Genomic DNA, 14,860 nt, shown 5'->3' with positions numbered 1-14,860 from the left:
CGGACTGAACCGGGGCTCTGCTGCCCCACGGGCGGCCCGGCCACTGGCTCACTTATAGCCTTGACCCACAGCCTCTGCCCCTATGGGTAACATAGCCCAATTCCCTTTCTCCTGCAAGGGCTTTGCATTGGGAACAGAAGTTAAAGATGAGAGGACTGGGGGGTGGAGACAAAAGAAAAGGTGAAAGTTGAGGCAGCACCTGGTTCTGAGGACCCCTCCCTGCACTGCCCACCAGACTGACACTCCCCCACCCCATCCCCGCTTTCTGGGCCCCAGGAGAGGTGAGAATCACCCCAGCATGAGGCCAGAAAGAGCGGAGCGGGCCAGAAGCTGCCCTGGTGCCCATGCCAGGCCTCCGGCCTCCCAGCCAGGAGGCTTCACAGGCACCCCTCCCTCCTTCCCCAGCTCCCGATGCCCCATGTTCACTGGGCCTCGTGGGTGCAGGATCCAGGGGCCCTCAACTCCTCAAGAACCTGACCCAGCAACAAAACAGCATGCCAATTCGCCAACCACAACTTTTGTGCACGTGTGCACTCATTATGTTCGATGGGGGGTGCACAGTGCACTGCACCAGCTCTGACAAGCTGTGGGGAGGGTCTCCACGAGGCTGCTGGAGCCCGCAGAGGCCGGCGCTGAGTTCTGCGTGCACTGACTGGTGAGGACCTAGTCACGAGGGGAAAGACCTACTAACTCCCTACAGCCCTCACCTCCAGCACTTTCTACCTAAGCCACACTGCCCAGGGATGTTGAAGTTGCTGGGCAAAGAACCGCCTGCACTTTGGGAGAGGGGCACCCAGCAACTTCTGTTAAGTAACAAGCATTTATGAGACCTTCTTCATTAGGCCCCTAAAGGAGGCCGAATGACGCTAGGAGTCCAGTTTTTCAATTTTGCCGTGATGGGCCCAGACGATTCTGGTTAAAAAGGAACTGACGTTAAACAGCAGGACTGATGATGCCATGGTAGCTGGGGTCAAACAGATGACACAAATCAACAGAAGTCTTCCTTCCCCTCAAATTCTTCCAAAAAAGCATCTTTTTCCCCCTACTTTTGAAAGTTAATTAGCAAATGAAATACTGACATTAAAAGCTCCCTCACCCAGGTACAGTAAGCACCAGGAGAACAAAACAATAGCATCTGATTGGCTCACAAGTCCAATGTCCAAAGTAAATACATGGCCCAGCACCTGGATAAAGGTGAGAGGGTACCCTGGGCTCCCCCCAAATCACATTAAAATAACACACTTTCCCTACCAGCCCAGAATATGAGCCCTCACCTGTCAAAGAATGGCTGCTTAATCAAAAATAATGAAGAAGATGAGGACCACGCCAGACAGAGAAGCACACAGCAAGGGGAGGGATACAGCGCTTGGCCGGGAAGGGAAGAGCAGGGACGTGCTGCCAGGCCTTTCTGCTCCGGACACAGAAGGCTCCCTCGCAGAGGCCAGGCAACGGCCCGTCTTCAGAGTCAGGACCCACAGCCCAGCCACAGCATCCGTATGCGGAGAAAAGCATAAAGATGGTTCACGTACTCAAGCTATTTGCCCACCTTCCTTTTGAAAATTTTTTTCTTCTTCTTTGGAAGAGATGTGAAGAAAATACTTGATTTGCTTGAAAATCAGAAGACTGACATGAAACTAGCAACACAAATTCACGATGAAAGGAGACAGGCAGAGGCCGCGCCCTGCTGGAATCCGGCTGGCCCGTGGCCGGGAGTGGGACAGAGCACAGCACCCCTCCAGAGCCAGGAGCGAGCAGGAAGTGGCGAGGCGGCAGCAACCCCTCACTGAGGGACCCGACAGGCCAAATCTGAAGTCACCAACACGTACATGTGGCCAGAGCAGCACAGAAGGAATGCCGCGATTCTCACCATCAAAGGCTTCTTCGTTTCATGAAAGGATGTGCTTTAGAGACTTGTTTCCATGGAGAAGTAGCCTCACGATATTTTAAGTGGTACTTAACGCCAAACATGTGAATCCCCAGAAGCCCTTCCTGGGTAAAGCGAGGCAGCTAGCACACGTGTATGCAAGCTCCCTGAGGCACCCGTGTGGCTTTAGGGAGCCAGCAAGGGAAAGCTCCAGAGGCAGTGGTCAGGCCCAAGTGCACTTCCAGGAGGCGGCCAGCGGGTGGAGGCAGAGGTCAGTGAGGTGCAAAGGGCCTGCTGCCTCGGTGCTGACAGCCCAGGGGGCAGGTGCTAGTTGTAAGTACACACCCGCTTCCCATGGGACTTTTCCTATAAACAGGGAAGTAGGACGTGGGAAGGAGCCCCGGGCTGCCCGCCTAGCTGGCCATCTTTCAAGAGGAACTGGTCCTGCCTGCAGCAGCCCTGTGCTGACAGAAGCGCCAGCAGGACGGCATGGGATGAGGAGAGACTGAGCACTGGCTATCAGACACAGCCTCCCTTCACGCTGGAGAGCAGAGCAGAAACCTGGGTGGGCCTACTCCCAGGAGCTGGGGGGCTGGCAATGTTCAGGCAACAGCCACTCTTCCTGGAGCAGAGAACAGACATTGTGAACGACTGGTCTTGGGCCCTGGCGCAGGTGAGGACAATGGGGTGTGCCAACCTTGATTCGCCAAAAAAAGCTGATCCCAGAGCCCTGCCCCCAGAGATGATGGTTCCAAAGGTCTGGAGTGGGTCCTGGGAACCTACATTTCTGACTTGCAACCAGGCAATTCTGAGGCAGCCAGTTTAAGGGCCATGCTTGGAGTCTGGGGTCAATGGGGCATGGGATGGGTAACAGGGTTCTAGGGGAGGAACTGGTGGTCAAGGGGAGCAGAGAAGGAACTTTTGAGGTCTAAGGGTCCATTTCTGTGCACTCAAGAGACAAAGAAAAGTACATGAGAGGGAGGGAGGGCTGCCTCAGTGTGTGCCACCCCCCCGCCCCCACCCCATGGGACAATCGGTTCTTCTGAGCCAGCCTGACTGCGCCTCATAAGAGCATAACCACGGTCATGCTTTTGGAGGGTCTCTGAATGGTCAGTGATATCTTACATTTAGCTACTTTTCCAATCAGTGGGAAGCATTCTCCCTTTGAAGAGATAAAAAGCCCAAGTGCCTGGTGCTAGTCTCAGTGTGCTGGTGGGCCTTGATCCTTGGTCCTCTGCCTCTGGCTCCTGGCCAGTGGATTTAAACGTGGGCATTTTAGCCACACCACCATCTGATGCAAGGTGCCCGGCTCTCTGGGTGTAAACAGAAAGTCTGGGACATCGGGGCCAGATGATGACGGTTATCATCCAAGATACAGTGGGCGCGTGTAGCTCTGAGGGTCAATCACACCCAGAAGGAATTAATATATTATCAAAAGAAGAAAAATGCTTTGTTGCCTCAGAACAATGCCCGGTGACGTTGCCCGCTGGGTGCGGGGTGCGGGATGCAGGGAGGTGAGCCTCAGCCGGGGCTGCCATTCGGGTTTACTGACCAGGGCTGGAAGCACCGGGTGGGGGGAAGGGCTTGCTGTATAGCACATACCCCATTTTATTCGGAGGGAAAAACACACATCACTTCCCATCTGCTGCTGCCTGTGCAATCTCCACATGAATGGTGTTGCCTTCCGGGGGCCAATAGCTCACGCGGGATCGCCACTTCCCTCAGAGCCTTCTCTCTCAGGTGGCCGGGCCAGGGGTCTTGCACCAGCCCGCACCGGCCCTGGGGAGGCACGCGGTCCGGGGCACGCAGCAATCACGATGAGGGGCGCGACTCCCCCTAGCTGACTCTGGGAAATGCTCCCCGAAAGACTGCGTTTTCATTTCCTGGATTTCTCACTGAGGAATGTTGTTCCATCTCTAAAAACCCAGACCACAGTGTTTGCATGGGGAAAGGCACGACTCCAGGGCCACCTCTGGTCTCATTCGGTGCACAACACCAGGTCTCCTTCCTGCTTTTACAGAGTAAGTGACATGCTCCTGTGACATGTAAAATGGCTACATCTCTCTTTCTGGACCAGATTATTGTTGACTATTACATCCAAGATATAGTTTGTTGGCTTACGCAGCTCCTTAGATCAATCACGACCAGAAGGAATACATTAACCAAAAAGAAAAATGTTGATGAGAACAAAATGGTGACAAAAATAATGTATCTATTTTAAAAGAGCTTTTGGTCTTCCCTTAAAAGTGGAACTCCTCCTTCCTGTTTGAGGCTTCAAACGGATGGTGTTCGGGCCGGCGGTTCTCTCCGACGTCTGGCCTGCCAGGTCGGTCCTCCCCCGCAGCAGACCCGTCAGCAGGGCTCTCCCGCACAGCTAATGCGTTCCGCCCACAAAACCGCCCCGCAGCTGGCCCAGGTGCCACAGGCCTCAATGCCCCTGAGGTCACGAGGTTTTGTCAGCCAGTCTGAACACACCTAACTGAGTCCTCACAAAGTGGATCAGCTTGGTCTCCGTGAGGAACGCTGTCCCAAGAGTCATTCCCAAACAGAAGGCCCCCACGGCAACGTGCGCCAGCCTGGCTGGCCAGCCCTGCTCACAGCAGAGGAACACCTGCGGAGAGAAACCACCGTCACCGCCCTGGCCCCTCCACCTGTACACCCTCCCTCGGGGGCACGCCAGGGACAGCGGAGGCCTGGCCGTTCCAGCTTCGAGTCAGGTAAAAGGTGTGACAGCTGCGTACTGAGGGGCCAACTCTGTTCCCACTGGTGACGTGGTTTGGCCACATCTGTCATAACATGCTGTCCTGGAGGCGTGGGGAAGGGGGAAGAGGAGGGAGCTACTTGCCCAGCTGGTTCGGGACGAGCAGGGAGGGAAGCCCAGAGCCAGGGACAGTGGGCAGCCTGCAAAAGCACGGGGTGTGAGGGCTGCGGGGAGTCTCACCTCGGACGCGCCAGTAATCCCGGCACTGAGGGCGAATGCCCCGAGGAGGGCGGGCGGGAGGTGCAGGCCCGCCAGGGGCCTGTGCGGGCTCCTGCCGTAGTAGCGGCGGATGAAGCGAAGGCTCTGCGCGATGCGAATGCCCATGTTAAAGCAGTTGGCCAAGATGAAGCCCACGCTGCCGCACCATCGGGTCAGGAGATAGGATAACACCAGGAAGGAAGACGAGAGGGCCAGCATCGTGAAATTGTACCTGGGGAGAGGGAGACAAGCAGAGCGGGGGAGTGGGTACCTGTCCCGAACAAGCCTGCTCCAAACCAGGTGGCCGTGAACACGGAATCCCAGAGAGCGCCTCTGAGTTGCCGTGGCCCAGCTGGTTTTCTTAGCTGTCAACAGGCTACGGATGACATGGGGATGTCACTATCCCCCCCCCCCAACAGAACAGTGAGGAAATGAACAACTCAAGATATTATGGTTTTTAAGGATGACTGGTTAGTTTAAGTGACACTCTGTGATCCACACGCATAAAAATCCTGCTCAGCCCAAGTCTTCAGTGTGAGGCCCAAGAATACGACCCGGGTAATAATTACATGTGAAGGCAAACTCGGTGACAGCCACGGTCAGGGGCACCGGGATACGCTGATGAATGAACACACGAGGCCCTTGCCCTGTGAGGTCTGGATGCGTTTTACAGACAAGGAAACCAGGCACAGAGAGGCGAGAAATTTGCCTAAGGAGTGACCTGACTCTGGCCCCTAAGCTGGGGGAAATGCAGAAGTCCCGTAACCTTGGCCAGTGGAGCTCACTTCAAGTAAGTGACCAGCCCTCAAAATGACATGCACACAGGGAGGAAGGCCTGGCCCACATCGGTGTCCCCCCGACGCTTACACATCCTTCCCTCTGCTCTCCACGTCTCCAGAGCTCTCTGGATTCCTCACTGCATGGAGTACACGGCCTTTCCACTTAGTCACCTTAGTTACCTTCAGTTCTCAGCAAGGGAAACGGAGTCTCCACAAGGACAAAACAGCCGCTGTTGTCTTCCAAAAGGCTTGTGGGACAGCCACGAACAAAATTCTCCAGCATCTGGTTTCTGCCTACCGAGCAGCAGGCATTCTAAGTACATAGTTGTTGAGGGAACCAAACCGTTAGGTCCCCGGCCCTGTCTACTGGGTTAGGGAGGCCACTTGGGGTCTGTGCACAAGGGGTGGTAAGAAAGCCACTGTGTCTGCTGAATGCCCAGGTGACCAAGCCCAAGGTGCTATGGAGATATACTTTATCAGAGGGGGTGATAATACTACACACACACACACACACACACACACACACACACACACACACAATCCTCCAACAGGAGAGATATGCTTTTCACTAACTACTGATCAATGATCAGAACAGCCACCTTTATGACAAGCCACCAAGGGTGGGGACCATCACAGATAGGTTAGTTATCTGGCCTCTTTTCCAAAAAGAAGTAGAGATGTATGATCTCCCCCCACCCCGCCCCAGAAACTATCTCAAATCCTTGGAGTTGAGGCTATAGATTCACAAACTATCAAAGTCATCTTCACCCAACTCCAAGTAAAATGTCAATAATGAATGAAATCAGTAGCTAATTCATGCTAATTCAACACTGCGGCTTCATTGGTGTGGCCATTTGGGAAGAGCTGATAATGATAGGGGTCTACTGTTTCTCATTAGAATAGGGCTCTGCAGCTGTTGAACTTTCCAGAACTCACAAATCTATAGCCTTAAAAGCATAATCCACTTCCGGAAAAAAAGAAACTTAAAGATGCAATTAAAATACCATTTTTTAAATTGAATAAGCCTGTTGCAAGAGGGTTCTCTTACAAATGAAAATAAATAAGTAAAGCTAAGCAAAATTGCCTTGGTCTCCACAGTACCACTTAAGTTCACATAAAAGGTGGAGGCTCCTGGCTCTACCCCACAATTCCATGGGATCTACAGAATACCAAATTTCATACAAAGTAGTAATGGTATTTATACTGGTGTATATTAAAACTGATGGAAACTGAACATCAGGTAAAGGAGAAGAATTTACCTTGAGATTTGTAAGCTAGTAACCAACGTCAGGATTGAGAAACTGGCGGCCATCAGATAACCTCTTAAGTGTGAGGATAAAAAATTAAAGTTGGGGGGCGCCTGGGTGGCTCAGTCGTTAAGCGTCTGCTTTGGGCTCAGGGCGTGATCCCAGAGTCCTGGGATCGAGCCCCATATCCGGCTCCTCCACTGGGAGCCTGCTTCTTCCTCTCCCACTCTCCCTGCTTGTGTTCCCTCTCTCGCTGGCTGTCTCTCTCTCTGTCAAATAAATAAATAAAATCTTTTTTTAAAAAATTAAAGTTGGCTTTGATCAGAATTTTAAATGCTTTCTCTGTGGTGTCTGTGATCATTATGAACCCACTAGCCACCTTAGTAGATAAAATATGGTTGGCTTTATTTAAAAGTACACCATTGGTCATTCCAAGTCTTAAGTCATCTTGGGTGAACTTATCTTATCCATTCCTACAGGTTACTGAGAAAAATCATGTAGTCGGTGTCAATACCAGTGTATAATTTCTGATCTAACCTTATGTGTTGTCTACAGTCACTTTTCTCATCGTTGCTCAAACCCCTCAAAATCCTTACCATTCCTCCATCAACTTGCCAGCCCATCGATGGGGCCCGCCTCGATGTCGAGCACAGCACCGCACTGCGTGTCCATCCTGTCTTCCAGTAAATGAGGCTTCTGTTTCCCAGGGCGAATTTGAGTGTGGGAAACACAAAAGAGGAACTGCCCCAATTCTGAGTTTGCTGACTTAACCCACAGTTTGATTTCAAAATCTAATGGTTGGTTTCCTAGAACCAGTTTTTGTATTTTTTTTCAGGGGTCTTAAGCTCAGTTAGATGATTTCCAGAAAACATAGCAGGCTCAAAACCTCTTGAGACCTAAATTCCCTTCCACTCAGAGATCCTATATATATATATATATATTTTGTGTATCTTATTAAACTCAGGGATCCTAAACCATATATATTTTGTGTATCTTATTAAACTAAAAAAAATGCTACTTGTAAAATCAATGCAAAATTAGTGACAATAATGACTATTCTATAAGGTTTGGTTAACATAAACAGTCAATTATTTATGAATGCTTAGCTTTTCCATGGCCCCAGGAAAATACTGGGCTTAAAATCAGGCTTATCAAAAGATGGCAGGTCAAGGATGTTGACTGCGGCAGCAAGTGAAGTGCCCCCCCGGTGGGTACTGGCTGAATACATCAAGGCACAGCCATCAGTGTAGCCCCCACAGCAAGAAAGGGATGGCGCTGGTCTCTCCTCGCCGACGTGAGAAGATCGCGCTCATCCTTCACGCGACAGTTATGGAGTCCAGCTCCAAGGTGGGCATTTAAGGGGCAACAAATCAGACAGTCTTGGGCTTTTGCGTCACTGTCCTCTGTGCCTGGCAGACTCTGCTTGGTCACCCAGCCTCAGCCTAAATGCCACCTTCTCAGAGCGGCCTCCCAATCTAAAAGAGCCCCACTCTCGCGGCATAACCCTGGTTTAGTTATCGGTACTGCGCTATATGTCCCTATTTATTTACTTGTTTGCTCTCTGCCTCCCCCACCGCCAGCTCCAGGAGAGCAGGGATCTTGTCTCTTTCTCCTGCTGTATTCCTGGAACTTAAAATGATGCCCGGTAGAGAGTAGAGGCTCAAAAAGCACTTGTCAAAGGGACAAAAGAAACTGAGATGTCCTTAACAAAACAGAACAAAAATTCTTCAATAGGGCAGGTTGAAAAATCCATCAATCATATTTGATATATATTATACAGTTGTTAACAAAAAAGCAACTTGGAATTCAAAGGCTGTTCTAATATTTCACATCCAACCAGATGCCCTATTTTTATTTAGAAAAACACTGACTGGCCTGAAGTTGTTAAGTAAAAGCCCACGATTTTATCAATACAGTATTTTTTTTCAATTCAGAATCTGAAATGTCCAATGTTAATCAATCATGACATTTAACTAAGCTACCCAATCCCACCATAAAAATCCTTACTCGAGTTTTATCTCTCGTTAAATTCACAGAGATGAAAAAATGCTGGGGTCTGTGATGAGTCCAGGTGCCATGTGCTCAGACAAGGGCTGGGGGCTGGGCCAGGGGCCCAGATGAACCTGGGCTGCTGTGGTGACACATGGAGGAAGACCACGCTTGAAGTCACATTTAACTCTCCGGAGAAGCGCATTACTGCAGATGAGAACTGCGTTAGAAGGCGCTCTGGTTCTGTCTTTTGTCTATGTTGACTACTCATATCATGAAAATAATCTCCCAGGTGTTCATATATCGTCAAAATCCCATTACAGCTAACTTAAAGAGTTGTTTCTTTTGGTTCAATGCTATGTAAGAGGAAAGAAAGCAACTAGCCGCTGTCTATATTCCCTCATGATTTGATTGCAAGGTCCATTTTAACATTTTAAGCAGGCCTCATGCTGACTCTCCCCCTCCACACTAAGGCTGAAATCATTGCAATAAAATTGCCTTCAAAGAGACAGATTCCTAGTCCGGAGCCCTCTCTACCACGGCTCAGTGCCTCCTGTAGCGTGTTTTACATTATATCTAAAAATTATTTCACGTTTGAAGCACCTTTCAAGTAAAAACACATTATCTCAAAATCAAACTTAAATTGACCTTTTCATCCATGAAAAAAATAAGGGGTGGGGAGGATGGCCTCAAAGTAGTTTTACAGCTATACATTTAACGATCTGAAGTGAAAACCCTAACTAGACCAATATTTGAAAACTACGGGCTGTGAGCTAAAAGCAGGCGGGGAAATCACCTGAGTGGGTCATGACATGGCAGTTTGAAAAATGAAACGTAACAGAATTAAAAACCATCCGTGTGTCTCGCGCATCGCTGGGGTACTTCCTGCTTCGTGAAAGCGTCACTCGGTCACGCCCACCTGAATACGTGGAGCGTCACAGGGCTCCGTGTAGTTTTACTGACAAGCTGGTCTGGGCCAGCGGTTCCTAAGGCCCTAGCATCATCGGAAATCTCCCGGGGCTGCGTGATGACAGATTCCTTGGCCCGAGCCCCTCAAATGCTAGTTCAGTTGGTCTGGGCACTCAAGGCCTTTCAGAGACAGCACAAAAGCCCCCAAGGGACCCAGGGGTCAGGGGGTAAAGGGATAACAAGGACCGAGTGCCCCATTACCTACAGCCACCCCTCTACTGTCTTTGCCTTCTCTTCCCCTCCTTCTCCCCTATCGATTTTACCCTTCTCCTCAGCCTCATCTGGTAGTGGTGCCTTAAGATACTGCCATGCTACTTCTGGCATTCGGGACACGCCCCGGGTGTGGGTCGGAAGCTCCAGTTTACTAGTTCGTGTCAGAATCAGCTTTTAAAAACCACACCTATGCTCCGGGCTGCCTGCCTGCAGGTGTGCTAGGAGAGGGCGGCGGAGGAAGGCTGGGCGGGAATCTGCAATCTAGCGAGCTCCACGGGGGACTGTGACTGATAACCAGTGTCAGGAACCACTGTGGGAGGTATCAGAGCAGAGGTCCTGATCTGGGGTCAATGGTGGGAAAAATGGTGGCAAACCGTGTATGTGCACTTGGGCTTTTCTCTGAAGAGAGGTGACACAAACCCCTGAGCTTCTCCAGGGCCTACGAGTCAGTCTCGAGGGTAGGACTCTGCATCTTGAAGAAGCTCCACGGTAACCCACTGGGGCGCCGGGCAAGGAGGCGGAGGAGTGGAGCTTGTCTCGTGCCCATCTCTGCAAACCTAGGCTAACACAGCCCTTCAGGGCCCAGGCTTCTTCCTCCTCCGAAGGGAGGCGAAGGGTGGCTGCTGCCCCCAGCGTGCGTGGGGAGGACGAACTGCCTGGTGCCAGCACAAGCCCCGGAGCGCCCAGGGACGGTGCCACACTACTGGGGTAGCGCTACCTCTAAGAGGCTTTCTGGGGACGCGTGTTCAGAACAAAAAGAAAGAAGATTGGCAAGTTACTTCAGTTTGGCCAAAGGCTGTGATTTAGGCGGGCCTTGACGGTTACCTACCTGTCGACCTCCTCTTTGCTCATGGCAGCAAATGTGAAACACTCGGTCACTCCATTGATGGCAAGCAGGAGGACGTAGAGACAGTAGGAACGCAGCAGAACAGGACCTATAAGGAAACAACCCGAGACTCTAGAGCCCAAACAGGAGGCCCGCGTGTACCAGAACTGGGTCAGGAGCCCGGCAGCTGTCCTCAACAGGCAGATGCAGACTTGAACCTACGGTCTCAATCATCTGGAAGGGCTTCCAGTACTCCATGGCACTGATTAAAATTAACAACTAAAAAAGAAAGGGCAATTAAGAATAAACCTACAGGGGCACCTGGGTGGCTCAGCTGCCTTAAGTGTCTGCCTCTCAGTTTCGGCTCAGGTCATGAACTTGGGGTCCTGGGATCGAGCCCCTCTTTGGGCTCCCCGCTCAGTGTGGAGTCTGCTTGTCTCTCTCCCTCTCCTGCTTGTGTGCTCTCTCTCTCTTAAATAAACAAATAAATAAAATCTTAAAAAAAAAAAGGAATAAATCTACAAATGTCTCGTGCTTTTTTTTTTAAGATTTTATTTGACAGAGAGAGACAGTGAGAGAGGGAACACAAGCAAGGGGAGTATAAGAGGGAGAAGCAGGCTTCCTGCGGAGCAGGGAGCCCAATGCAGGGCTCGATCCCAGGACCCTGGGATCATGACCTGAGCCGAAGTCAGACGCTTAACGGCTGAGCCACCCAGGCGCCCCTACAAATGTCTCACTTAACAACTAAAAGCTTATCTGGCCAGGAAGCAAACCTTCTCGCTTCTTAAATCAGCAGGAAGAGGTCTGCTGGCTTGGGCACTCAAGGGCACTAGTGGCCTTGCATGGCAGAGAACTTGTCTGAAGACATCCTGAAGACAAAACCATGGGGAGAAGCCCAGGACTTGGGAGCAGCAAGAAACTAGAGACAGAACACACCCACAAATCTGCACAGAGAATCAGAAGAACCATGTTTTCTTCTCAAACATGGTGATGCAGTCCTATAGCTAACTAACAAGCTCTAGAAAAATCTGCTAAGAAAAGACTGGGAGTCTTAAAAATGGAATCGATCCCCTCTTTTAGGAGGGCCATTACCACGAGGCAGCCAAGCAACTTCTAATAAAACAACCTGTGACCCAGTAATCCCACTCCCACATATACAACCAACAGAAATATACGTACATTTCACATAAGCACTTGTACAAAAATGTCTGTAGCAGTTTTACTCATAATAGTCCAAACTGACCATCAACAAGAGAAAGGATAAACAAACTGTGGGCATCCATACAAAGAAATACTTCTCAGAGAAGCAATCTAAGAGAAAAAAGGTACTGATCCATGTAAAGACATGGATGAATCCCCAAAACTGTATATTGAGAGAAAGAAGCCAAACACCAAAGCGTCCATGCTGTAGGATTTCATTGATATGAAGTCCCTTTTAAAGGCAATACTAATCTGGGACACCTGGGTGGCTTAGTTGGTTAAGCATCCGACTCTTGGTTTGGGCTCAGGTCATTATCTTGCGGTCATGGGATCGAGCCCCACAACGGGCTCCACGCTGAGCACGGAGTCTGCTTCTCCCCTGCCCCTCCCCCCACTTGTGTGTGCACACGCGCACGCTCTCTCGCTCTCTCTTGCTCTCAAGTGAATGGATAAATAAAATCTTTTTTAAAAATTATAAAAGAAATACTAATCTATGGTGATAGAAATCAGAACAGTGGTTGCCTCTGAGGTGGAGGGAGGGCAGTTGACTGGAAAGAGTCCTGAAAGGACTTTCCGGGATAATGGAAATGTCGTAGATCTTAACCAGGATGTTGGCCCCCACGGATGCTGCATCCAAGTCCCACACATGGAGATGGCAGCACAGGGGATGGGGGGGGTCAAAGAGGCCAGTTCAGGTCACAGATAAGTCCACTTCCCAGGTGAGGACAAAGACTGATACGCAACTGGGACAACTGAGGACAGCAGCATTGCAAGTTCCACTTTCAAAACTCAGGTGGTTCGGCTGAGCCACAGAAAGTTGCCATTCTTTCCTGATTAAATTCAGGCTGGAGACAGTCAAGTTTTGTGGAGTATTTTTTTTTAAAGATTTTATTTATTTATTTATTTATTTATTTATTTATTTATTTATTTATTTATTTATTTATTTATTTAAAGAGAGAGCACACGAGTCAGGGGAAGGACAGAGGGAGAGGGAGGGAGAGAGAATCTCAAGCAGACTCTGCCCTGAGTGCAGAGCCCCATGTGGGGCTCAATCCCACCACCCTGAGATCATGAGTTGAGCTGAAATCAAGGGTGGGAGGCTTAATCGATTGAGCCACACAGATGCCCCAAGTTTTGTGGAGTACTGAAGTGAATGAAGAAGACTAGTGGGGAGGGCAGAGCGGCAGTGTTCTTTTCCGGCACAGGAAAGGTTTTTGAGTCCACAGCACTAGTCCAGAGTCAGGAGCAGGGCAAGGAGATGCGGGGTGGCCTGGAGACGAGGGAAGGAAAGCCAGCAGGGGCCCGGGGGGGACGGACTACTAGCAGCCACTACCTACCAGGAGCCACTATGGGCTTTACAGAGAGCTCAAAGTTTGGGCAAAGTGGAGGAGGAGACAAATGCTAGAAGACCCTGTTGGGACAGTGACACTGATGGGGCCCGGGGCCAGAGAGGACAATGGTCCTGGCTCACCAGACAGCACATTCTTTCCAGAGACTGAGAAAGCAGACCATTCTTAGGATTCTCCTCTTTCAGGAGATGATACCAAGAGAATATCTTTTTGAGTCTAAAATTATTGTTACTCTTTACAGTGTTATATTAGTTTCATGTGTACAATACAGTGATTCAATAATCCTATACATTACTCAGTGTTCATTGGGTTGAGTCTAAAATTATTAATGGCTCTGACATAAGCCACTAGAAAAAGAATATACTACCTTAAAAATCAACTACCACTGACCCTTTTAACCGATAACTCTTACTACCAACACTGAAAACAGGCACCAGCCTCTCACTCGCGCCGAAGGCCCACACAGTCACAGCAGCCTGCTTCTATACCTTCTATGACTAAGTATTCCACCAGGTGAATGCTGTGCTGACAGGACAGCCTTCTCACGGCCACATCCTGTGACTGCATGACAATAAAGGCTGTTCCTTGGCGAACACCTTTCTAGAGGGGCCATGCTGCTGTGAAATGGTTGAGTGCCTGTGACTTACTAACGGCTCCCTAATGAGCCTCCCTGCTTGCCTGCTGGAAACTCAGGCCTCACAGCACGAGCCCCAGGCAGCTGCGACTACATCATGGTTTCACAGCAGGTGTTTCTCCAAACTGAATGACCTTTGGTCTTGGGTAGAAACTTGGCCCCTCCTCCCCTAATACCCAAAGTTTGGGCCCATTATAGCGGAGACCAAAACATACCAGTGAACTTGTAAAATGGCATTTGACAAAGCCCTTCACATTGAGATGGAGAAGCAGAAAGAAGTCTTCAGAGTTCTTGTCTAGTGACCCGAGGAACTGAAAACATCTTTCCTGAACCCAAGATGAAACGGACTGCAAATGGACTCCCAGCCTATGGCCCAGCACATTTTGAAACTGGTGACGTCCCCTGCCTAGCAAGTGCTGTGAGACACTCAGTGGCATGGGCACCAGGTGTTCCTAAGTCAGATACAATTGATACTTTTGTCCTTCAAAAACCAAGAGTCACTGGATTAAATACACCATTTGCTTGCCGAGATCAATTTTATTCTCTGCAAATGGCTCTGAGTTATCCCTCAGAGACTCATGCATCAGGCTGTGAGATTTATGTGGCATTTACTGCCTTCAGATGTGTTTAGTATCAAGCGGAGACTCATTAGAGCCTGCTCTCTGCCTTCTTCCCTCACCCCAGAGGGTGCGCAGGGAAGTGCCCAGCAAAACACATTTTAGGCCTGGGAGGAGAGCCAAGGATGCATAATGACTTGTCCAAGTGAGACTGGGGGACTGCCTGCCCTGGTACCAAAGCCCCCAGAGGGCACTGAGCTGTTTCTGACCTCGT

General features: G+C 50.1%; 1 protein-coding gene across 2 annotated transcripts in view; it reads right to left on the bottom strand.

Annotated features, from left to right (window-relative positions):
- Positions 1-3,910: 3,910 nt before the first annotated feature.
- RFT1 (RFT1 glycolipid translocator homolog) overlaps positions 3,911-14,860 on the bottom strand; it is a 35,991-nt gene continuing 25,041 nt past the window's right edge. For both annotated transcript variants that reach the window (XM_045807349.2, XM_045807350.2), the window contains exons 11-13: positions 10,850-10,955; positions 4,806-5,055; positions 3,911-4,475 (exon numbers count right to left, since the gene is read on the bottom strand). In XM_045807349.2, the coding sequence (XP_045663305.2) occupies positions 4,308-4,475; positions 4,806-5,055; positions 10,850-10,955 (524 nt within the window). In that variant the 3' untranslated portion in view covers positions 3,911-4,307. The remainder of the gene's footprint in view (positions 4,476-4,805; positions 5,056-10,849; positions 10,956-14,860) is intronic.

Source organism: Ursus americanus, chromosome 14 (assembly GCF_024610735.1).
Source record: "Ursus americanus isolate L20-20 chromosome 14, mUrsAme1.1.p, whole genome shotgun sequence".
Taxonomy (NCBI): domain Eukaryota; kingdom Metazoa; phylum Chordata; class Mammalia; order Carnivora; family Ursidae; genus Ursus; species Ursus americanus.
The sequence above is the reverse complement of the archived record's forward strand: the minus strand, read 5'-3'. Positions and strand labels throughout refer to the sequence as shown.